The sequence below is a fragment of the Telmatherina bonti genome (assembly GCF_933228915.1).
Source record: "Telmatherina bonti genome assembly, chromosome: 24".
In the NCBI taxonomy this organism is placed as follows: Eukaryota; Metazoa; Chordata; class Actinopteri; order Atheriniformes; family Telmatherinidae; genus Telmatherina; species Telmatherina bonti.
Genome location: NC_136633.1, coordinates 32,045,649 through 32,069,587, shown reverse-complemented (window position 1 = coordinate 32,069,587; position 23,939 = coordinate 32,045,649). Strand labels below are relative to the sequence as shown.

The window sequence follows — 23,939 nt, the reverse complement described above, 5'->3', positions numbered from 1 at the left end:
AGAACAAAGCTAAAAGCTACCACACAGAGACATCTAGAACAAAGCTAAAAGCTACCACACAGAGACATCTAGAACAAAGCTCAAAGCTACCACACAGAGACATCTAGAACAAAGCTCAAAGCTACCACACAAAGACATCTCGGACAAAGCTAAAAGCTACCACACAGAGACATCTAGAACAAAGCTCAAAGCTACCACACGGAAACAGCTAGGACAAAGCCAAACGCTACCACACATAAACATCACGGACAAAACTAAAAGTTACCACATGGAAACATCTAGAACAAAGCTAAAAGCTACCACACAAACATCTAGGACAAAGCTAAAAGCTACCAAACAGAAACATCTAGGACAAAGCTAAAAGCTACCACACAGAAACATCTAGGACAAAGCTAAAAGCTACCACACAGAGACATCTAGGACAAAGCTAAAAGCTATCACACACAAACAGTTAGAAGACCTTAAATGCTACCACATGGAAACAGTTAGAACAAAGCCAAATGCTACCACACAGAAACATCTCGGACAAAGCTCAAAGCTACCAAACGGAAACAGTTAGAAGACCTTAAAAGCTGTCACTTGGAAACAGTTAGAAGACCTTAAATGCTATCACATGGAAACAGTTAGAACAAAGCCAAACGCTACCACATGGAAACATCTCGGACAAAGCTAATAGCTACCACACAGAAACATCTAGAACAAAGCTAAAAGCTACCACACAGAAACATCTCGGACAAAGCTAAAAGCTACCACACAGAAACATCTAGGACAAAGCCAAATGCTACCACACAGAAACATCTAGGACAAAGCCAAATGCTACCACACAGAAACATCTAGGACAAAGCCAAATGCTACCACATGGAAACATCTAGAACAAAGCTAAAAGCTACCACACAGAGACATCTAGGACAAAGCTAAAAGCTACCACACGGAAACAGTTACAAGACCTTAAAAGCTATCACATGGAAACAGCTAGAACAAAGCCAAATGCTACCACACAGAAACATCTCGGACAAAGCTCAAAGCTACCACACGGAAACATCTCGGACAAAACTGAAAGCTACCACACAGAAACATCTCGGACAAAACTCAAAGCTACCACACAGAAACAGCTAGGACAAAGCTAAAAGCTACCACACAGAGACATCTAGAACAAAGCTAAAATCTACCACACAGAGACATCTAGAACAAAGCTAAAAGCTACCACACAGAGACATCTAGAACAAAGCTCAAAGCTACCACACAGAGACATCTAGAACAAAGCTAAACGCTACCACACAGAAACATCTAGGACAAAGCCAAAAGCTACCACACAGAAACATCTAGGACAAAGCTAAAAGCTACCACACAGAGACATGTAGAACAAAGCTCAAAGCTACCACACAGAAACATCTAGAACAAAGCTAAAAGCTACCACACAGAGACATCTAGAACAAAGCTAAAAGCTACCACACAGAGACATCTAGGACAAAGCTCAAAGCTACCACACGGAAACAGCTAGGACAAAGCCAAACGCTACCACACATAAACATCACGGACAAAACTAAAAGTTACCACATGGAAACATCTAGAACAAAGCTAAAAGCTACCACACAAACATCTAGGACAAAGCTAAAAGCTACCAAACAGAAACATCTAGGACAAAGCTAAAAGCTACCACACAGAAACATCTAGGACAAAGCTAAAAGCTACCACACAGAGACATCTAGGACAAAGCTAAAAGCTATCACACACAAACAGTTAGAAGACCTTAAATGCTACCACATGGAAACAGTTAGAACAAAGCCAAATGCTACCACACAGAAACATCTCGGACAAAGCTCAAAGCTACCAAACGGAAACAGTTAGAAGACCTTAAAAGCTATCACTTGGAAACAGTTAGAAGACCTTAAATGCAATCACATGGAAACAGTTAGAAGACCTTAAAATGCAATCACATGGAAACAGTTAGAACAAAGCCAAACGCTACCACACAGAAAAATCTCGGACAAAGCCAAATGCTACCACACAGAAACATCTCGGACAAAGCCAAAGGCTACCACACAGAAACATCTAGAACAAAGCTAAAAGCTACCACACAGAAACATCTCGGACAAAGCTAAAAGCTACCACACAGAAACATCTAGGACAAAGCCAAATGCTACCACACAGAAACATCTAGGACAAAGCCAAATGCTACCACACAGAAACATCTAGGACAAAGCCAAATGCTACCACACAGAAACATCTAGGACAAAGCCAAATGCTACCACATGGAAACATCTAGGACAAAGCTAAAAGCTACCACACAGAAACATCTAGGACAAAGCTAAAAGCTACCACACAGAAACATCTAGGACGAAGCTAAAAGCTACCACACGGAAACATCTAGGACAAAGCTAAAAGCTACCACACGGAAACAGTTACAAGACCTTAAAAGCTATCACATGGAAACAGCTAGAACAAAGCCAAATGCTACCACACAGAAACATCTCGGACAAAGCTCAAAGCTACCACACGGAAACATCTCGGACAAAACTGAAAGCTACCACACAGAAACATCTCGGACAAAACTAAAAGCTACCACACAGAAACAGCTAGGACAAAGCTAAAAGCTACCACACAGAGACATCTAGAACAAAGCTAAAAGCTACCACACAGAGACATCTAGAACAAAGCTAAAAGCTACCACACAGAGACATCTAGAACAAAGCTAAAAGCTACCACACAGAGACATCTAGAACAAAGCTCAAAGCTACCACACAGAGACATCTAGAACAAAGCTCAAAGCTACCAAACGGAAACAGCTAGGACAAAGCCAAACGCTACCACACAGAAACATCTAGAACAAAGCTAAAAGCTACCACACAGAGACATCTAGAACAAAGCTCAAAGCTACCACACAGAGACATCTAGAACAAAGCTCAAAGCTACCACACAGAGACATCTCGGACAAAGCTAAAAGCTACCACACAGAGACATCTAGAACAAAGCTCAAAGCTACCACACGGAAACATCTCGGACAAAACTGAAAGCTACCACACAGAAACATCTCGGACAAAACTAAAAGCTACCACACAGAAACAGCTAGGACAAAGCTAAAAGCTACCACACAGAGACATCTAGAACAAAGCTAAAAGCTACCACACAGAGACTTCTAGAACAAAGCTAAAAGCTACCACACAGAAACATCTCGGACAAAACTAAAAGCTACCACACAGAAACATCTCGGACAAAACTAAAAGCTACCACACAGAAACAGCTAGGACAAAGCTAAAAGCTACCACACAGAGACATCTAGAACAAAGCTAAAAGCTACCACACAGAGACTTCTAGAACAAAGCTAAAAGCTACCACACAGAAACATCTCGGACAAAACTAAAAGCTACCACACAGAAACAGCTAGGACAAAGCTAAAAGCTACCACACAGAGACATCTAGAACAAAGCTAAAAGCTACCACACAGAGACTTCTAGAACAAAGCTAAAAGCTACCACACAGAGACATCTAGAACAAAGCTAAAAGCTACCGCACAGAAACATCTAGAACAAAGCTAAAAGCTACCACACAGAGACATCTAGAACAAAGCTAAAAGCTACCACACAGAGACATCTAGAACAAAGCTAAAAGCTACCACACAGAGACATCTAGAACAAAGCTCAAAGCTACCACACAGAGACATCTAGAACAAAGCTCAAAGCTACCACACAGAGACATCTAGAACAAAGCTCAAAGCTACCACACAAAGACATCTCGGACAAAACTAAAAGCTACCACACAGAACAGCTAGGACAAAGCTAAAAGCTACCACACAGAGACATCTAGAACAAAGCTAAAAGCTACCACACAGAGACTTCTAGAACAAAGCTAAAAGCTACCACACAGAAACATCTCGGACAAAACTAAAAGCTACCACACAGAAACATCTCGGACAAAACTAAAAGCTACCACACAGAAACAGCTAGGACAAAGCTAAAAGCTACCACACAGAGACATCTAGAACAAAGCTAAAAGCTACCACACAGAGACTTCTAGAACAAAGCTAAAAGCTACCACACAGAAACATCTCGGACAAAACTAAAAGCTACCACACAGAAACAGCTAGGACAAAGCTAAAAGCTACCACACAGAGACATCTAGAACAAAGCTAAAAGCTACCACACAGAGACTTCTAGAACAAAGCTAAAAGCTACCACACAGAGACATCTAGAACAAAGCTAAAAGCTACCACACAGAGACATCTAGAACAAAGCTAAAAGCTACCACACAGAGACATCTAGAACAAAGCTAAAAGCTACCACACAGAGACATCTAGAACAAAGCTCAAAGCTACCACACAGAGACATCTAGAACAAAGCTCAAAGCTACCACACAAAGACATCTCGGACAAAGCTAAAAGCTACCACACAGAGACATCTAGAACAAAGCTCAAAGCTACCACACGGAAACAGCTAGGACAAAGCCAAACGCTACCACACATAAACATCACGGACAAAACTAAAAGTTACCACATGGAAACATCTAGAACAAAGCTAAAAGCTACCACACAAACATCTAGGACAAAGCTAAAAGCTACCAAACAGAAACATCTAGGACAAAGCTAAAAGCTACCACACAGAAACATCTAGGACAAAGCTAAAAGCTACCACACAGAGACATCTAGGACAAAGCTAAAAGCTATCACACACAAACAGTTAGAAGACCTTAAATGCTACCACATGGAAACAGTTAGAACAAAGCCAAATGCTACCACACAGAAACATCTCGGACAAAGCTCAAAGCTACCAAACGGAAACAGTTAGAAGACCTTAAAAGCTGTCACTTGGAAACAGTTAGAAGACCTTAAATGCTATCACATGGAAACAGTTAGAACAAAGCCAAACGCTACCACATGGAAACATCTCGGACAAAGCTAATAGCTACCACACAGAAACATCTAGTACAAAGCTAAAAGCTACCACACAGAAACATCTCGGACAAAGCTAAAAGCTACCACACAGAAACATCTAGGACAAAGCCAAATGCTACCACACAGAAACATCTAGGACAAAGCCAAATGCTACCACACAGAAACATCTAGGACAAAGCCAAATGCTACCACATGGAAACATCTAGAACAAAGCTAAAAGCTACCACACAGAAACATCTAGGACAAAGCTAAAAGCTACCACACAGAAACATCTAGGACGAAGCTAAAAGCTACCACACAGAAACATCTAGGACAAAGCTAAAAGCTACCACACGGAAACAGTTACAAGACCTTAAAAGCTATCACATGGAAACAGCTAGAACAAAGCCAAATGCTACCACACAGAAACATCTCGGACAAAGCTCAAAGCTACCACACGGAAACATCTCGGACAAAACTGAAAGCTACCACACAGAAACATCTCGGACAAAACTCAAAGCTACCACACAGAAACAGCTAGGACAAAGCTAAAAGCTACCACACAGAGACATCTAGAACAAAGCTAAAATCTACCACACAGAGACATCTAGAACAAAGCTAAAAGCTACCACACAGAGACATCTAGAACAAAGCTCAAAGCTACCACACAGAGACATCTAGAACAAAGCTAAAAGCTACCACACAGAGACATCTAGAACAAAGCTCAAAGCTACCACACAGAGACATCTAGAACAAAGCTCAAAGCTACCACACAGAGACATCTAGAACAAAGCTCAAAGCTACCACACGGAAACAGCTAGGACAAAGCCAAACGGTACCACACAGAAACATCACGGACAAAACTAAAAGTTACCACATGGAAACATCTAGAACAAAGCTAAAAGCTACCACACAGAGACATCTAGAACAAAGCTCAAAGCTACCACACGGAAACAGCTAGGACAAAGCCAAACGGTACCACACAGAAACATCACGGACAAAACTAAAAGTTACCACATGGAAACAGCTAGGACAAAGCTAAAAGCTACCACACAGAGACATCTAGAACAAAGCTAAAAGCTACCACACAGAGACATCTAGAACAAAGCTAAAAGCTACCACACAGAGACATCTAGAACAAAGCTCAAAGCTACCACACAGAGACATCACGGACAAAACTAAAAGTTACCACATGGAAACATCTAGAACAAAGCTAAAAGCTACCACACAGAAACATCTAGGACAAAGCTTAAAGCTACCACACAGAAACAGTTAGAAGACCTTAAATGCTATCACATGGAAACAGTTAGAACAAAGCCAAACGCTACCACATGGAAACAGTTAGAACAAAGCCAAACGCTACCACACAGAAACATCTCGGACAAAGCTAATAGCTACCACACAGAAACATCTAGGACGAAGCTAAAAGCTACCACACAGAGACATCTAGAACAAAGCTAAAAGCTACCACACAGAAACATCCAGGACAAAGCTAAAAGCTACCACACAGAGACATCTAGAACAAAGCTCAAAGCTACCACACAGAGACATCTAGAACAAAGCTCAATGCTACCACACAGAAACATCTCGGACAAAGCTCAAAGCTACCACACGGAAACATCTCGGACAAAGCTCAAAGCTACCAAACGGAAACAGTTAAAAGACCTTAAAAGCTATCACATGGAAACTGTTAGAAGACCTTAAAAGCTACCACATGGAAACAGTTAGAAGACCTTAAAAGCCACCACACGGAAACAGTTAGAACAAAGCTAAAAGCTACCACACGGAAACAGCTAGAACTAAGTTAACAATGGTCGTTTTGCCACAAAAACCAACTAAAACAGAGAAATAAATTATAAATGATAAAAACTCAGAAAAACAGATGTTTTATTTTTAGAAAATGCAGACCTTCTAGCTAACATTTACATGTTGAAACCATCCTAACATGTCTGTAAAACGTGTTTTTGGAGTGTCTGGGCTAAAACACTGCACACATGCAAAGTGTCTCATGAAAGCCATGACATGGAGCTCTAAACGTCTGCAGCCATCTGAATCATCGTAGTTTTCCTGGCAGCTTCCCTCCTCTCCTTCACGGTCTCATTCTGTTTTTATGCTAGTTTGTGGCTAAGCTAACAGGGATGGAGCTACAGGCCTATGCTAAAGCTGGTGCCGTAGCCGATGAGGTCCTCTCCTCCATCCGGACTGTTGCTGCTTTTGGTGGAGAGAAAAAGGAAGTGGAAAGGTACACAGCAATACAAGATGAAAGCTGGTTTGTAAATGCACGTAAGAGCAGCTGAGATGTCCCTTTCTGAAAGGTACGACAGGAACTTGACCTCAGCCCAGAGATGGGGCATCAGGAAAGGCCTGATTATGGGCTTTTTCACCGGATACATGTGGTTGATAATCTTCCTTTGCTACGCTCTGGCCTTCTGGTATGGATCCACTCTGGTGGTGGACACCAACGAGTACACACCAGGAACGCTGCTCCAGGTATCGCCTTACAGGTTGCTGCTGTATTTCAGGTTCTGCTCTTTGATTCCAAATTCACAGCCAGAAACTCTGATGGAGCATCTGAATTACAGCCGACTTGTCCGTGTGTAATTCCAGGTGTTCTTTGGAGTCCTGGTAGCAGCCATGAATTTAGGACAGGCTTCCCCATGTCTGGAGGCGTTTGCAGCAGGCCGCGGAGCTGCTACCATCATATTTGAGACCATTGACAGGGTACAGATATGTCACAACAACCTTTTCATGGGAATATCTCTGTTTTCACTCAGCTTGTTTTTAACAAGCGTGTCACCACCAGGAACCGGAGATCGACTGCTTATCGGATGCTGGATATAAGCTTGACCGCGTCAAAGGAGACATTGAGTTCCACAATGTGACTTTCTACTATCCATCCAGACCAGAAGTCAAAGTATTTCAGCACATTTATCTTCAAAACACTCACAAAACTATCTAAAAGTTGGTTAAACTGTTGGAGGTTTTCAACATTTCTGTACCAGTCCTGAGAAAAACATCTTTCCTCAAATGAAACGCTCCGTTGGCTCCTCTTACACAACATCAGCTAGCAATGCTAATGCTGGCTTTACAGGACTTCCGTTTCATCCCCAGTGGAAGATAAACATGTCAGATGATGAAACTGAGACCTATCAGTTTATGGAAAATATGAGCTGATAGTGAATCTGATGCAGCAACATGTCTGTAAACAGCTGGAACAGGAGCAACAAAAGGCTGGAAATTAAGCTGGATTCCACTGATAATTAGATTAATTAACAAGTCAGAAGATTCAGAAGAAATCTCTGTAGGTACAGGACTCTTTCTATGCATGATCAGTTTAGATCCAGTTTGTCTCATGTTAGTGAAGCTCTGATCATTTTGCTATCTGAGAGACTCTGCCTCTCTAAAATGCTCTAAAAAGGCTGTATGCTGGTGATCTTCTGCATTATAACATGATTCTCTACTGGAAACCAGTGCATGGACCCAGGAAGCTTCCAGAAACCAGTGTGAACCAAGTTCATGCAGGTTAAAGCTCCATCATATGTGAAGAGGATCCAGAAACACGCCGTCTTCTCTGGACCAAAGCTGATTTAAAATGTTCTGAGTGGAAACCTGGATGAAGATGTGGAATAGTTTGTGGACAGCATGGACGGCGTGTCCTGCAGACTAAAGAGGAGAGGGAGCATCCAGCTTGTTATCAGCCTGCATCTCTGATGGGATGGGGTTGCATTAGTGCCGATGGCGTGGGCAGCTTCCACATCTGGGAAGCTCCATCAATGCTGAAACATCTGCTCCCATCCAGACAACGTCTTGCTGAAATCTGCAGGACAATGCTGAACCACATCAGATTCACAAAAAGGTCCCTTTCATCACCTGAAATGATGTTTATCTTGTACTGGAATCTAATCTGGCTTGATGAGATTCTGCTTTTTACACAGTTTGTCTCATAATGGCGTCACAACCTCTGTACTCAGATCCTGGACCAGCTCAGCGTTCCGGTGAAATCCGGGGAAACCACAGCCTTCGTTGGGCCGAGCGGAGCTGGGAAGAGCACCGCCGTTCAGCTCATCCAGCGCTTCTACGACCCCAGAGAGGGAATGGTAGGTTTCGACCTTCGAAGGCTCTTCCTGGCATTATAAACCATCTGTGTTCTGCTGGCGGAAGGCGTCCTCCACGCCGTTACAGCGTTATGATGATCCCTTTACACGCCGCCAAGCCCTGATGCAGACAGGTCCATCAATCACTTGACAACCTCACTTCTCTGCAGGGATTCCGGCACTCTTTACAGACATTACCTCTCTAACCACGAGCAGCACATTTAAAGCCTCCTCTGTCCGTTGTAGAGAAGGCACCTCCTGTCTGTCTCCTCCCAGGTCACCCTGGATGGCCATGACATCAGAGGACTGAACATCCAATGGCTGCGCTCTCTGATCGGCATCGTGGAGCAGGAACCCGTGCTGTTCGCAACCACCATCGCCGAGAACATACGCTATGGTCGACCCGGCGTTTCCATGGAGGACATCATCACCGCAGCCAAGGAGGCAAACGCGTACAACTTCATCATGGACCTGCCGCAGGTGGGCGGGGCTTGGACAGAACGGCTTTTATCAGAAACGTAGGGCGCTAAGCCTCAACAAGGGTCTCTAACCCGCAGAAATTCGACACGCTGGTTGGTGAGGGTGGAGGCCAGATGAGTGGCGGGCAGAAGCAGCGGATCGCCATCGCTCGAGCTTTGGTCAGGAACCCCCGCATTTTGCTGCTGGACATGGCCACGTCCGCCCTGGACAACGAGAGCGAGGCCATTGTTCAAGAAGCCTTAGATAAGGTAAGTCGGAGCTCGTACGGACGCATCGCTGTCACAGTTCCGTCACATCGGCGGTGAGACCCGGGAAAATCCTGATCTGTATCCCAGCTGAGGATGTGTAGGATCATGGCTCGATCAGCACCTGTCCCCACTGATCCTGTGGTGGGGACAGGTCCACCGGAGACGCTCCACAGCAATTTAACGTGAAGTAACTCCGTAAACAGAGCGGACACGCAGCTGATGGGATTTCCTTTCCCAATGTCGGTCTTCAGGCTAAATGAACACCTTATTTTTGCAACTATGCATTTCAAGTCACTCAACTGAATGTGTTAACTCCTTGCTGGCCTAAATTCGCCCATCACACACAGTCGCCAGCTTCGTCATGCGAGTATCCAGCATCGTTTGGTCATCTTCATCCAGCCTGTTCAGCGTTCCAGCACCACCTTCTGGGCCTTTCTATGGTATGTCGAGAGTTCCTGCGTGTTCTACTCCACAGCGGCCATGTTACCTGCTCCCGCTTGTCCAGACACTTCTTCACCTTGTTTTGACTGCACTTTGGACTTGGGAGGCCGAATGCACCATGAAGTCTCTTCCGCGTGGCTAGCACATATTAGATCGACTTGTTCTGTCAGTTGGGAACCACAATGTACCATACTGAATTTCCCTTTGGGGATAAATAAAAGTATTTTTCATTTCATTTGGATAAAAACTGTCAGAGCCCAGTGCCCTCACCTCTCATTGCTCCTGCTCATGTTCATCAGCACTTGGCTTGAAGTTGGCGTCTAGGGTGGTCTGCCACAGTCTCATTGAGTTTGCAACGAAGGTCCTTATGCTGCCGTTGATCTTGTACAGCTTCAGACATTCCAGGATCTATGTGTGTGGCATCAAGTCGTAGACTTTCCAGTAATCAATCCAGGAGGTGTACAGGTTTGTCTATCCGGTTTTACAGTCTCGAGCGACTGTTCTGTCAACCAGCAACTGGTGTTTGGCTCCTCTGGTTCCTCTGCCAATGCCTTTCTGTGTCTCTGCCATGTATTGATCCATGTGTCCACTTACCTTAGCCGCTATGATGCCTGACAGGAGCTTCCATGTCGTGGAGAGGCAGGTTATTGGCCGGTAGTTGGATGGGACTGATCCCTTGTGGGGGGCCTTTCAGTATCAGGACTGTTCGTCCCTTGGTCAGCCATTCAGGATGAGTCCCATCCCTCAGGAGTTGGTTCATTTGTGCTGCCAGGTGTTCATGGAGTGAAGTCTGTCTCTTTAGCCAGAAGGCATGGATCATATCAGGGCCAGGTGCTGACCAGTTCTTCATACCTGAGAGTCTGTGCTGGATTTCTGCCACCGTGATGGTAACTGGACCTTGTTCAGGGAGGGAGCTGTGGTCTGCTCTCTGAGGTCTTTTAACCACTGTGCTTTACTGTTATGTGATGCCTCCTTCTCCCATATGCCTTTCCAGCATCGTTCCGTCTCCTGCCTTGGTGGGTCAGCTTGTCTAGTATTACCCTGCCACTGGGAGTACACTTTAGCTGGGTTAGTTGAGAACAGCCAGGTTATTATTCTGGCTTCAACTTCTCTTGTGTATCTCTTCAGTTGTGCAGCCAATGCTGGAAGTCTTTGTTTGGCGGTTTCCAGGGCCTCAGGTATGGACACCTGGCTGTACCTCCTGGGACCCTCTTCATGGTCCTTCTAGAGTTCTGACAGATGAATAACTTCCCTTCAAGTTTCCTTGATCCTGGTTTCTAACCTCCTCCTCCATGGTGCCTCCTTCTTGCCCTTGATGTTATGTCGGCCAAGCTTCTCCAGGATCACTGTTGCTGTATATCAGCTCATTGGTTTCAGCGGTGGTCGCGGTAGGGACTGTACTTATTGCTGCATTCACCTCAGTTAGAAGGCTTTCTGGTGGTTCATCACTAATTCTTGCTTGTTAGTGTTGACGGACACAAAATTTAACTATAGACCAAGTTTGGCTGTCAGGATATCGGTGTTTTAAAAAAAGGGTAATGAAACATACTCATTTGGCAGATATTTCAGCTGTGACATGCAGTTCATGCACAGCAACTTCAGTTATAAATGACACCATAAGCAAATTCACAAACCAAGAAAAAACAGTGGCACTGTGAAAAATTAAATAAAAAAACAGAACAAAGTCCAATAGTCCCACATAAACCCCATAAAACGTCCATCTCAGTGAGTGTCCCAGTTAGTCCTTCAGTGTATGATCGATCCCAGTTAAACCAGTCATCTAGCTGTAAATGTGAGTTCATGTTGCTTTGTTCGGATGAAACTGGAATAATAATCAGGACTTGTCTGGCAGGTACGGATGGGTCGCACCACCATCTCCATCGCTCACCGACTCTCCACCATCAAGAATGCCGACGTGATCGTGGGCTTCGAGCACGGCCGAGCCGTGGAGAGGGGGAGGCACGACGAGCTGCTGGAGAGGAAGGGCGTGTACTTCACCCTGGTCACGCTGCAGAGTCAGGGAGACCAGGCTCTGAACGAGAAGGCCCGGCGAAGTAGGTCCAGCCTTGCGGGACGCCTCCGCTCCGCTTTACCTGGGTTTAGTAAATAACCCTTTCTGTGTGTCGTGCTAGTGGCCAGCGGCGAAGAGGAGGAGCCAGAGAGGCTGAATCTATCCAGAGCAGGCAGTTACCGTGCCAGTTTGAGGTATTATTATGGTCTGTTGGGGTTTTCTATGTTAGCCTCTGACCCAACATCTCGGCCCGGAGCGGTGACAACGGAGGCTTGAGGTCGTCCATCGCCACCGCTCCGAGCACCAGCAGCAATGTAACACTTACCTGGTGTTCCCTGCAGAGCCTCCATCCGCCAGCGATCCCGATCCCAGCTGTCCAACCTGATCCCGGAGTCCTCTGTTCCTGCCGCTGGAGATCTGGGCCCCAGAGCCTACTCCATGTCACAAACAGAGAGATACAAGGTGCGTCAGGGTGCCATCGGCCGGGTTCCCACCTGAGCATGCTCAGACCGTTAACAGATCTTCATTTCATCAACAGAAAACCACACCGGAGGAGGAGGAGGAGGAGGAACTTGTGGAACCAGCCCCGGTTGCCAGGATTCTGAAGTACAACGCTCCGGAGTGGCCTTACATGCTGTTTGGATCCTGTGGAGCAGCAGTTAACGGGGGGGTCAACCCCGTTTACTCCCTACTGTTCAGTCAGATCTTGGCGGTGAGAATGAAGGCTTCTCGAGACACAAACTCCTCTCATCAGTCTTTAAACCTGGGTTCGTACAAGATGAAGGTTTCAGATAAAATATTACCCCAACCCCAGAAAGTTTGTAGACTCCATCGAGCCAGATTTTATCACCGTAGAAGATAAACATCATCTCACATGATGAAACACATTTTTCTGAGTCTGAAGTCTGGAGGTCTTTCCTGAAACAGATGCAGTCTGGATGGGAGCACTACTGCAGCCCCCTCCCAACCAGCTGGATGCTCCTGTAGTCTGCAGGACAAGCTGTCCATGCTGTCCAGAAACTATTCCACATCTTCATCCAGGTTTCAGAACGTTGTAAATGAGCTTTGGTCCAGAGTTTGTTTCTGGATCCTACATGTGTGGACTGAACAGCAGAGTCTGCATCTTAAAGCGGATCAGGACTCTGCAGGTCGTTCCACCATCCTGGAACAACACAGGAACAGAGTCTGCTGGTGGTTTAGTCCCACGTCGTCATGGTAACGCTAGGCGTCCTCCACTGGTAGAGCGTAGCGGTGGAGAGGGAGTGTAGCTCAGGCTGAAGGAGTGAAGTCAGACAGGAGACGGACTTGTTGTGTCGTAAACCAGAAGCAGAGCTTTGAATCTCTTTTGATAATGTTTCGATCCAGTTTGTCTCATTTTGGTGAAGGTCCGTCCATCTTTCCATCTGAGAGACCCTGGAAGGCGCTTTTCATGCCTGGTTATGTTACTGACCTGGTCCCAGTGAAACCAGTCCACTCATCCACTGCTCATTAACATAATCAGAACAAGGCCTTGTCCCAAGCACACAGAGACTCCTTCCAAGTCTCTGGAGCTTCTGATGGTTTTAGAGCATTCTGGAGTCCCAGAGTCTCTGAGATGGAAAGATGGACGGAACTTCACCAAGCTGAGACAAACTGGATCGAAAAATTTAACTGAGCGTTCGTACAGTCCCATGCATACAGAGATTCCTCCGGATTCTCTGAATCTTTGATATGACACACTTAAACAGCTGTTTCCAGTTGTTTCTCTGCATCACATCCACATGAAATGATCAAATGTTTCATCCGATATGTTCATCTTCTGCTGGGAGGAGCACGTTCACGCTTCCAGCTCAGCGTTTGGCCGCCGTGACTCACATTTTTCATGCCTGTTTGCAGACTTTCTCGATTGAAGACCCTGCAGTTCAGAGGAGGGAGATTGATGGGATCTGCCTGTTCTTCGTCTTGGTCGGCGTCGTCTCTTTCTTCACCCAGATGCTTCAGGTGGAGTAGAAGACTGGTGTTGCCAGACACCTCTGTTATGCTGAGTAATGAAAGCAACATTCCCCTGCCTGCTGCTGAGGGACCGCTGCACCACTTAGTTTTACCCCTCAGTGACGTTAACGTCTGCTTGTGTTTCCAGGGTTACGCCTTCTCCAAGTCCGGAGAGCTGCTGACCCGCAGGCTGAGGCGGATCGGTTTTCATGCGATGCTGGGCCAAGAGATCGGCTGGTTCGATGACCACAGGAACAGTCCTGGAGCTCTGACCACGCGTCTGGCAACCGACGCGTCGCAGGTCCAGGGGGTGAGACACTGCAGACAACCACGTCCAGTGAAACGATTCATTCCCACCTTCAGCGTGAAACTCAGCAGTCTGACATCGAGACTGGATTAACATGGACAGGCTAGCATCCATGCCGTTATGTCCGGGTTCTCCGGCTTCCTCCCACCTTCTAACATGCAAAGACGTGCATGTTAGGTTAACTCCATAGGAGTGAGTGGTTGTGTCCCTCTGTGTGTCCCTGTGATGGACTGGCGAGCTGTCCAGGGTGTTCCCTGCCTTTCACCCAAAGACAGCTGGGATAGGCTCCAACTTCCCAGTGACCCTTCATCGGACAGAGCGGTTCGGATGATGGATCATCCATCCATGTTCTGCTGCTTATCCGGGGTCGGGTCGCGGGGGCAGCAGCCTAAGCAGGGAAGCCCAAACTTCCCTCTCCCCAGCCACATTTGCCAACTCTGCGGGGGGATCCCGAGGCGTTCCCAGGCCAGCCGAGAGATATAATCCCTCCAGCGTGTCCTGGGTCTTCCCCGGGGTCTCCTCCCAGAGGTACGTGCCTGGAACACCCCACCAGGGAGGCGTCCAGGAGGCATCCTGACCAGATGCCCGAGCCACCTCAACTGGTTCCTCTCGATGCGGAGGAGCAGCGGCTCTACTCTGATCTCCTCCCGGATGACCGAGCTCCTCACCCTATCTCTAAGGGAGAGCCCGGCCACCCTGCGGAGGAAACTCATTTCAGTCGTCTGTATACGAGATCTCCTTCTTTCGGTCACGACCCACAGCTCATGACCATAGGTGAGGGTAGGAACGTAGATCGACTGGTAAATGGAGAGCTTCGCCTTCTGGCTCAACTCCTTCTTCACCACGACAGACCGGCGCAGAGTCCGCATTACTGCAGACGCCGCACCGATCCGTCTGTCGATCTCGCGCTCCATCCTTCCCTCACTCGTGAACAAGACCCCGAGATATTTAAACTCCTCCACTTGAGGCAGGACCTGACTCCCGACCCGGAGAGGGCAATCCACCCTATTCCGGCTGAGGACCATGGTCTCAGATTTGGAGGTGCTGATTCTCATCCCAGCCGCTTCACACTCGGCCGCGAATCGCTCAAGTGAGAGCTGGAGATCACGACCAGATGAAGCCAACAGGACCACGTCATCCGCAAAAAGCAGGGACCCAATCCTGATACCACCAAGTCGGATCCCCTCAACACCTCGGCTGCACCTAGAAATTCTGTCCATATAAGTTATGAACAGAATCGGTGATAAAGGGCAGCCTTGGCGGAGTCCAACCCTCACCGGAAACGGATCCGACTTACTACCGGCAATGTGGACCAAGCTCTGACACCTGTCGTACAGGGACCGGACAGCTCGTACAAGGGGGTCCGGTACCCCATACTCCCGGAGTACCCCCCACTGGAACCCCCGGGGGACACGGTCGAATGCCTTCTCCAGGTCCACAAAACATATATAGACTGGTTGGGCAAACTCCCATGCCCCCTCCAGGACCCCAAAGAGGGTATAGAGCTGGTCCACTGTTCCGCGACCAGGACAAAAACCACACTGCTCCTCCTCAATCCGAGATTCGACTATCTGGCGGACCCTCCTCTCCAGGACCCCTGAATAGACCTTACCAGGGAGGCTGAGGAGTGTGATTCCCCTGTAATTGGAACACACCCTCCGGTCCCCCTTCTTAAAAAGGGGGACCACCACCCCAGTCTGCCAGATCTGACCGGCTTCCTCCCCCACCATCTGAGCCAACTCACTACCAGGTGGTGATCAGTTGAAGCTCCGCCCCCCTCTTCACCTGAGTGTCCAAGGCATGTGCCGCAGGTCCGATGATACGACTACAAAATCGAACATGGAACTGCGGCCCAGGGAATCCTGATGCCAGGTGTACATATGGACACTCTTATGTTGGAACATGGTGTTCGTTATGGACAATCCATGACGAGCACAGAAGTCCAATAACAAAACACCATTTGGGTTCAGAGGGGGGGGACCATGCGTCGAGGTGAGTCCAACTATATCTAGCCGGAAACGCTCAACCTCGCGCACAAGCTCAGGCTCCTTCCCCACCAGAGAGGTGACGTTCCACGTCCCTAGAGCCAGCTTCTGCAGCCGGGGATCAGACCGCCAGGGTCCCCGCCCCTTGCTGCCGCCCAGCTCACACTGCACCCGACCCCTACGGCTCCTCCCGCAGATGGTGAGCCCACGGGAGGTGGGGCCCATGTAACCCTTTCGGGCTGAGCCTGACCGGGCCCCACGATGAGCCGTGCTTGGTCTGGTCCCTCCCTTAGACGCCTGTTTGCCATGGGTGACCCTACCAGGGGCATAAAGCCCCGACAACATAGCTGCTAGGATCTTCAGGACACACAAACCCCTCCACCATGATAAGGTGACGGCTCAGGGAGGGGGATCGTGTTTTTTTTTTGGATCAACTTTGTTCTTATTCCCACATTTAAATTCATTTGATAATGAATTAAAACGTGGGAATAAGAACAAAGTTGGTAAAAAAAAAGATTGATAAACTGAAAATAAAAGAAGACATTTGATTATTTAATTCTTTGTATTTATTGATTTGTAATTGCGGCAGCTTTGTGCTTTCATATGTCCTGCTCTTATAAGTTCCAACTGGGAGGAGTTTTATTTTCAGACTGGTCAGACGAGGCCAGATACTGGTACAGAAATCCTGCCCAGTTACGATTAAACTTCTTTTTAGCAGCATTTTGAGCTGAATGAGCAGATTATTCTGAACTTTCTCTCCAGGCTACAGGGTCTCAGATTGGCATGATCGTCAACTCTCTGACCAACATCGGCGTGGCCGTCATCATGTCCTTCTACTTCAGCTGGAAGCTTACCCTCCTCATCCTTTGCTTCCTGCCCTTCATCGCTCTGTCAGGTGGCTTCCAGGCTAAGATGCTAACAGGCTTTGCCAAGCAGGACAAGCAGGCCATGGAAGCAGCTGGACAGGTCGGATACACCTCCACCTCTTCACTGCCTTTGTTCTCACCAGTCTGAAAAATCTAGATATTAACAGTATCATCATCATCATCATCATATCAGCAAACCTGAAGGTGTTGGACGACATTGGGATGTCTCGATTGGGCTGTCTCGTCTACTGACGGACTGGAGTGTTTGGAGCTTTTCTCAGCATTAAAATGTAGTAAAGCCACATGGTTTTGGTAAAAAAAAAAAGCAGTTTGTCAGCTGCTGGAGTCATTTAGAGGATTTGGTGAACAGATAGCACTGTTAGGCCCCAACTAGCTGAGGCTCCAGTTAGCCGAGGCTCCAGCTAGCCGAGGCCCCAGCTAACCAAGGGTCCGGCTAGCCGAGGCTCCAGCTAGCCGAAGCCCCAGCTAGCCGAGGCTCCAGCTAGCCGAGGCTCCAGATAGCCGAGGCCCCAGCTAGCCGAGGCTCCAGCTAGCCGAGGCTCCAGCTAGCCGAGGCTCCAGCTAGCCGAGGCCCAGCTAGCCGAGGCTCCAGCTAGCTGAGGCCCAGCTAGCTGAGGCTCCAGCTAGCCGAGGGTCCAGCTAGCCGAGGCTCCAGCTAGCCGAGGCTCCAGCTAGCTGAGGCTCCAGCTAGCTGAGGCCCAACTAGCTGAGGCTCCAGCTAGCCGAGGGTCCAGCTAGCCGAGGCTCCAGCTAGCCGAGGCTCCAGCTAGCTGAGGCTCCAGCTAGCTGAGGCCCAGCTAGCCAAGGGTCCAGCTAGTCGAGGGTCCAGCTCGCTGAGTTGAGACGCCAGAAAATTCTGAAGGAAAGGTATTTAACGGTTAGTTTACTGTGGACTTCCTTCACACCACCTTAATGATACTGAATACGGTTAGCCCTACAGCACAGTGCATTTGATGAAACTTTAATGATCCTGTGGCGGGAATTGTCTCTGTAGCTGCACTGAGAGCAATACTAATAAGACAAGAGTGTTTTCCAAACACTTTGTGATTTAATCTGGTCTCAACTTGTCCTGCTGTTGCAGGTTTCTGGTGAGGCCTTAAACAACATCCGAACCATTGCTGGTCTTGGGAAAGAGAAGAGATTTGTGGAGATGTACGAAGCCCACCTGGACGCTCCGTATCAAGCAGCCCTGAAGAAGGCCAACGTCTACGGTGCCTGCTATGGTTTCGCCCAGTGTGTTGTCTTCCTAACCAACTCCGCCTCCTACAGATTTGGAGGTTACCTGGTGAAACAAGAAGGACTCCATTTCAGCCTTGTGTTCAGGTGAAAGGATGAGGTTCAGACTTTGCTGCTACATTTGACATTTAAAAGGCAAAATATACATGAATATCTCTGTTATTGGTCTTCCATATCACTCTCATAAAAGCCAAAAAAACCACAAAAAAGTTTAGATTTTCTTGTTGCAGCAACATGTTAAGACAAAGCTAACAATGAAAAAGACTGTTTAGCATTCTTTTCAGATCCGTTTGTGATGGTCATGTTAGCAGTCTGACAAAATGGACTCTGATCGATCAGACATATGAGCAGTTTGTTGAGACTACAATCGCACAGAAGCAAACTGGCAACCCAGTGAAGTCGATTCCAGACTAGTTAGCCATTAGCATGTGGTGGCTAGCATCTTGAAACTGGCAACCCAGTGAAGTAGATTCTAGATCAGTTTGGTGTTAGCATGCGGTGGCTAGCATCTCTAAACTGGCAACCCAGTGAAGTAGATTCTAGATCAGTTTGGTGTTAGCATGTGGTGGCTAGCATCTCTAAACTGGCAACCCAGTGAAGTAGATTCTAGATCAGTTTGGTGTTAGCATGCAGTGGCTAGCATCTCTAAACTGGCAACCCAGTGAAGTAGATTCAAGATCAGTTTGGTGTTAGCATGCGGTGGCTAGCATCTTTAAATTGGCAACCCAGTGAAGTAGATTCCAGATCAGTTAGATGTTAGCATGTGGTGGCTAGTATCTTTAAACTGGCAACCCAGTGAAGCAGATTCCAGATCAGTTAGATGTTAGCATGTGGTGGCTAGTATCTTTAAACTGGCAACCCAGTGAAGCAGATTACAGATCAGTTTGGTGTTAGCATGTTCTGATTAGCATCTCCAAACTGGCAACGAAGCAGATTACAGATCAGTTTGGTGTTAGCATGTTCGGATTAGCATCTCTAAACTGGCAACCAGTGAAGCAGATTACAGATCAGTTTGGTGTTAGCATGTTCTGATTAGCATCTCCAAACTGGCAACGAAGCAGATTACAGATCAGTTTGGTGTTAGCATGTTCGGATTAGCATCTCTAAACTGGCAACCAGTGAAGTAGAGTGACGCCTTTGCAGCTGCATATGTGAGCTCCAACTTGCCGTGAAATGTGTCACATCAGTGGGTTTGCTGCAACATCCGACTTATTTCTGGCAGGGTCATTTCAGCGATCGTCACCAGCGGAACGGCTCTCGGCAGAGCCTCCTCGTACACTCCAGACTACGCCAAGGCCAAAATATCCGCTGCCCGCTTCTTCCAACTGCTGGACCGTGTGCCTGCAATCAGCGTCTACAGTGACAAGGGAGAAAAATGGGTATTTCTGTTGCTGCTGTTGTTGTTGTTGTTGTTGTTGTTGTTGTTGTTTGTGGTGTGTGTGTGTGTGTGTGTGTCAGGTGTATTGTGTTGTGTAAGAGAGATAAAGCTGCATGTCTGATCCCTGAATAAACTTTTTCTGATGCTAGTTACACACTTGTCTGTCCTCACTTTTGTCATGTTTTCAGAATAACTTCCTGGGGAACCTGGAGTTCATCGAGTGCAATTTCACCTATCCCACCAGGCCGGACATCCAGGTCCTGAACGGGCTGAATGTGGCGGTGAAACCCGGCCAGACGCTCGCCTTCGTGGGCAGCAGCGGCTGCGGGAAAAGCACTAGCGTGCAGCTGCTGGAGAGATTTTATGATCCCGACCAGGGCAGAGTGGTAAATACATACTGGGAGGGGCAGTAGGGGTTCTGGGTGGGACAGTAGGTGTCATGGGGTAATACTAGGGGGCAGTAAGTGTAGTAGGGGTAATACTAGGGGCAGTAAGGGTAATACTAGGGGCAGTAAGTGTAATAGGGGTAATACTAGGGGCAGTAAGGGTAATACTAGGGGCAGTAAGTGTAATAGGGGTAATACTAGGGGCAGTAAGTGTAGTAGGGGTAATACTAGGGGGCAGTAGGTGTAGTAGGGATAATACTAGGGGGCAGTAGGTGTGGGAGGGGTAATACTAGGGGCAGTAAGTGTAGTAGGGGTAATACTAGGGGCAGTAAGTGTAGTAGGGGTAATACTAGGGGCAGTGGGGGTAATACTAGGGGCAGTAAGTGTAATAGGGGTAATACTAGGGGCAATAAGTGTAGTAGGGGTAATACTAGGGGGCAGTAAGTGTAGTAGGGGTAATACTAGGGGGCAGTAGGTGTAGGAGGGGTAATACTAGGGGGCAGTAAGTGTAGTAGGGGTAATACTAGGGGCAGTAGGTGTAGTAGGGGTAGTACTAAGGGGCAGTAGGTGTAGTAGGGGTAATACTAGGGGGCAGTAAGTGTAATAGGGGTAATACTAGGGGCAGTAAGTGTAGTAGGGGTAATACTAGGGGCAGTAAGTGTAGTAAGGGTAATACTAGGGGCAGTAAGTGTAGTAAGGGTAATACTAGGGGCAGTAGGTGTAGTAGGGGTAATACTAGGGGCAGTAAGTGTAGTAGGGGTAATACTAGGGGCAGTAGTTGTAGTAGGGGTAATACTAGGGGAAGTAGGTGTAGTAGGGGTAATACTAGGGGCAGTAGGTGTAGTAGGGGTAATACTAGGGGCAGTAAGTGTAATAGGGGTAATACTAGGGGCAGTAAGTGTAGTAGGGGTAATACTAAGGGCAGTAGGTGTAGTAGGGGTAATACTAGGGGCAGTAAGTGTAGTAGGGGTAATACTAGGGGCAGTAAGTGTAGTAGGGGTAATACTAGGGGCAGTAGGTGTAGTAGGGGTAATACTAGGGGCAGTACGTGTAGTAGGGGTAATACTAGGGGCAGTAAGTGTAGTAGGGGTAATACTAGGGGCAGTAGGTGTAGTAGGGGTAATACTAGGGGCAGTAAGTGTAGTAGGGGTAATACTAGGGGCAGTAGGTGTAGTAGGGGTAATACTAGGGGCAGTAAGTGTAATGGGGTAATACTAGGATCAGTAAGTGTAGTAGGGGTAATACTAGGGGCAGTAAGTGTAGTAGGGGTAATACTAGGGGCAGTAAGTATAGTAGCGGTAATACTAGGGGCAGTAAGTGTAGTAGGGGTAATACTAGGGGGCAGTAAGTGTAGTAGGGGTAATACTAGGATCAGTAAGTGTAGTAGGGGTAATACTAGGGGCAGTAAGTGTAGTAGGGGTAATACTAGGGGCAGTAAGTATAGTAACGGTAATACTAGGGGCAGAAAGTGTAGTAGAGGTAATACTAGGGGGCAGTAAGTGTAGTAGGGGTTATACTAGGGGCAGTGGGGGTAATACTAGGGGCAGTAAGTGTAATAGAGGTAATACTAGGGGCAGTAAGTGTAGTAGGGGTAATACTAGGGGCAGTAAGTGTAGTAGGGGTAATACTAGGGGCAGTAGGTGTAGTAGGGGTAATACTAGGGGCAGTAAGTGTAGTAGGGGTAATACTAGGGGCAGTAGGTGTAGTAGGGGTAATACTAGGGGCAGTAAGTGTAATGGGGTAATACTAGGATCAGTAAGTGTAGTAGGGGTAATACTAGGGGCAGTAAGTGTAGTAGGGGTAATACTAGGGGCAGTAAGTATAGTAGCGGTAATACTAGGGGCAGTAAGTGTAGTAGGGGTAATACTAGGGGGCAGTAAGTGTAGTAGGGGTAATACTAGGATCAGTAAGTGTAGTAGGGGTAATACTAGGGGCAGTAAGTGTAGTAGGGGTAATACTAGGGGCAGTAAGTATAGTAACGGTAATACTAGGGGCAGAAAGTGTAGTAGAGGTAATACTAGGGGGCAGTAAGTGTAGTAGGGGTTATACTAGGGGCAGTGGGGGTAATACTAGGGGCAGTAAGTGTAATAGAGGTAATACTAGGGGCAGTAAGTGTAGTAGGGGTAATACTAGGGGCAGTAAGTGTAGTAGGGGTAATACTAGGGGGCAGTAAGTGTAGTAGGGGTAATACTAGGGGGCAGTAGGTGTAGGAGGGGTAATATTAGGGGCAGTAAGTGTAGTAGGGGTAATACTAGGGGCAGTAGGTGTAGTAGGGGTAATACTAAGGGGCAGTAGGTGTAGTAGGGGTAATACTAGGGGGCAGTAAGTGTAGTAGGGGTAATACTAGGGGCAGTAAGTGTAGTAGGGGTAATACTAGGGGCAGTAAGTGTAGTAAGGGTAATACTAGGGGCAGTAGGTGTAGTAGGGGTAATACTAGGGGCAGTAGGTGTAGTAGGGGTAATACTAGGGGCAGTAAGTGTAGTAGGGGTAATACTAGGGGCAGTAGGTGTAGTAGGTGTAATACTAGGGGCAGTAAGTGTAGTAGGGGTAATACTAGGGGCAGTAAGTGTAGTAGGGGTAATACTAGGGGCAGTAGGTGTAGTAGGGGTAATACTAGGGGCAGTAGGTGTAGTAGGGGTAATACTAGGGGCAGTAGGTGTAGTAAGGGTAATACTAGGGGCAGTAGGTGTAGTAGGGGTAATACTAGGGGCAGTAAGTATAGTAGGGGTAATACTAGGGGGCAGTAAGTGTAGTAGGGGTAATACTAGGGGCAGTAGGGGTAATACTAGGGGCAGTAAGTGTAGTAGGGGTAATACTAGGGGCAGTAAGTGTAATAGGGGTAATACTGGGGGCAGTAAGTGTAGTAGGGGTAATACTAGGGGCAGTAGGTGTAGTAGGGGTAATACTAGGGGCAGTAGGTGTAGTAGGGGTAATACTAGGGGCAGTAAGTGTAGTAGGGGTAATACTAGGGGCAGTAGGTGTAGTAGGGGTAATACTAGGGGCAGTAGGTGTACTAGTGGTAATACTAGGGGCAGTAGGTGTAGTAGGGGTAATACTAGGAGCAGTAAGTGTAGTAGGGGTAATACTAGGGGCAGTAAGTATAGTAGGGGTAATACTAGGGGGCAGTAAGTGTAGTAGGGGTAATACTAGGGGCAGTAAGTGTAGTAGGGGTAATACTAGGGGCAGTAAGTGTAGTAGGGGTAATACTAGGGGCAGTAAGTGTAGTAGGGGTAATACTAGGGGCAGTAGGTGTAGTAGGGGTAATACTAGGGGCAGTAGGTGTAGTAGGGGTAATACTAGGAGCAGTAGTGTTAGTTTGTGGGGGGTAATACTAGGGGGCAGTAGGTGTAGTAGGGGTATACTAGGGCAGTAGGTGTAGTAGGGGTAATACTAGAGGCAGTAAGTGTAGTAGGGGTAATACTAGGGGTGCAGTAAGTGTAATAGGGTAATACTAGGGGCAGTAAGTGTAGTAGGGGTAATACTAGGGGCAGTAACTGTAGTATTATAGGCCCATATTTCACCTTTTGCACTTTTGTGCCGTTTTTTGCATCAGTCCCGCTGCGTAAAGGTCTTTACTCTGTGTATCTGGTTTTGCAACACTTTTGAAACTCAAGGTGGAACGAGTCGCTACTCAGACACTTTCTAAAC

At 47.2% G+C, this 23,939-nt stretch overlaps 1 protein-coding gene across 1 annotated transcript in view; it reads left to right on the top strand.

Annotated features, from left to right (window-relative positions):
- LOC306774177 (bile salt export pump-like) overlaps positions 1-23,939 on the top strand; it is a gene marked incomplete at both ends in the record, with an annotated part of 66,845 nt that overhangs the window by 42,066 nt on the left and 840 nt on the right. Inside the window, 17 exons of the mRNA XM_079264157.1 lie at positions 6,985-7,109; positions 7,183-7,357; positions 7,475-7,588; positions 7,671-7,781; positions 8,839-8,964; positions 9,238-9,441; positions 9,519-9,689; positions 11,983-12,184; positions 12,263-12,335; positions 12,483-12,603; positions 12,680-12,853; positions 14,017-14,121; positions 14,261-14,422; positions 17,167-17,370; positions 18,373-18,614; positions 19,750-19,906; positions 20,094-20,291. Coding sequence (XP_079120283.1) covers positions 6,985-7,109; positions 7,183-7,357; positions 7,475-7,588; positions 7,671-7,781; positions 8,839-8,964; positions 9,238-9,441; positions 9,519-9,689; positions 11,983-12,184; positions 12,263-12,335; positions 12,483-12,603; positions 12,680-12,853; positions 14,017-14,121; positions 14,261-14,422; positions 17,167-17,370; positions 18,373-18,614; positions 19,750-19,906; positions 20,094-20,291 — 2,664 coding nt within the window. The remainder of the gene's footprint in view (positions 1-6,984; positions 7,110-7,182; positions 7,358-7,474; positions 7,589-7,670; positions 7,782-8,838; positions 8,965-9,237; positions 9,442-9,518; positions 9,690-11,982; positions 12,185-12,262; positions 12,336-12,482; positions 12,604-12,679; positions 12,854-14,016; positions 14,122-14,260; positions 14,423-17,166; positions 17,371-18,372; positions 18,615-19,749; positions 19,907-20,093; positions 20,292-23,939) is intronic.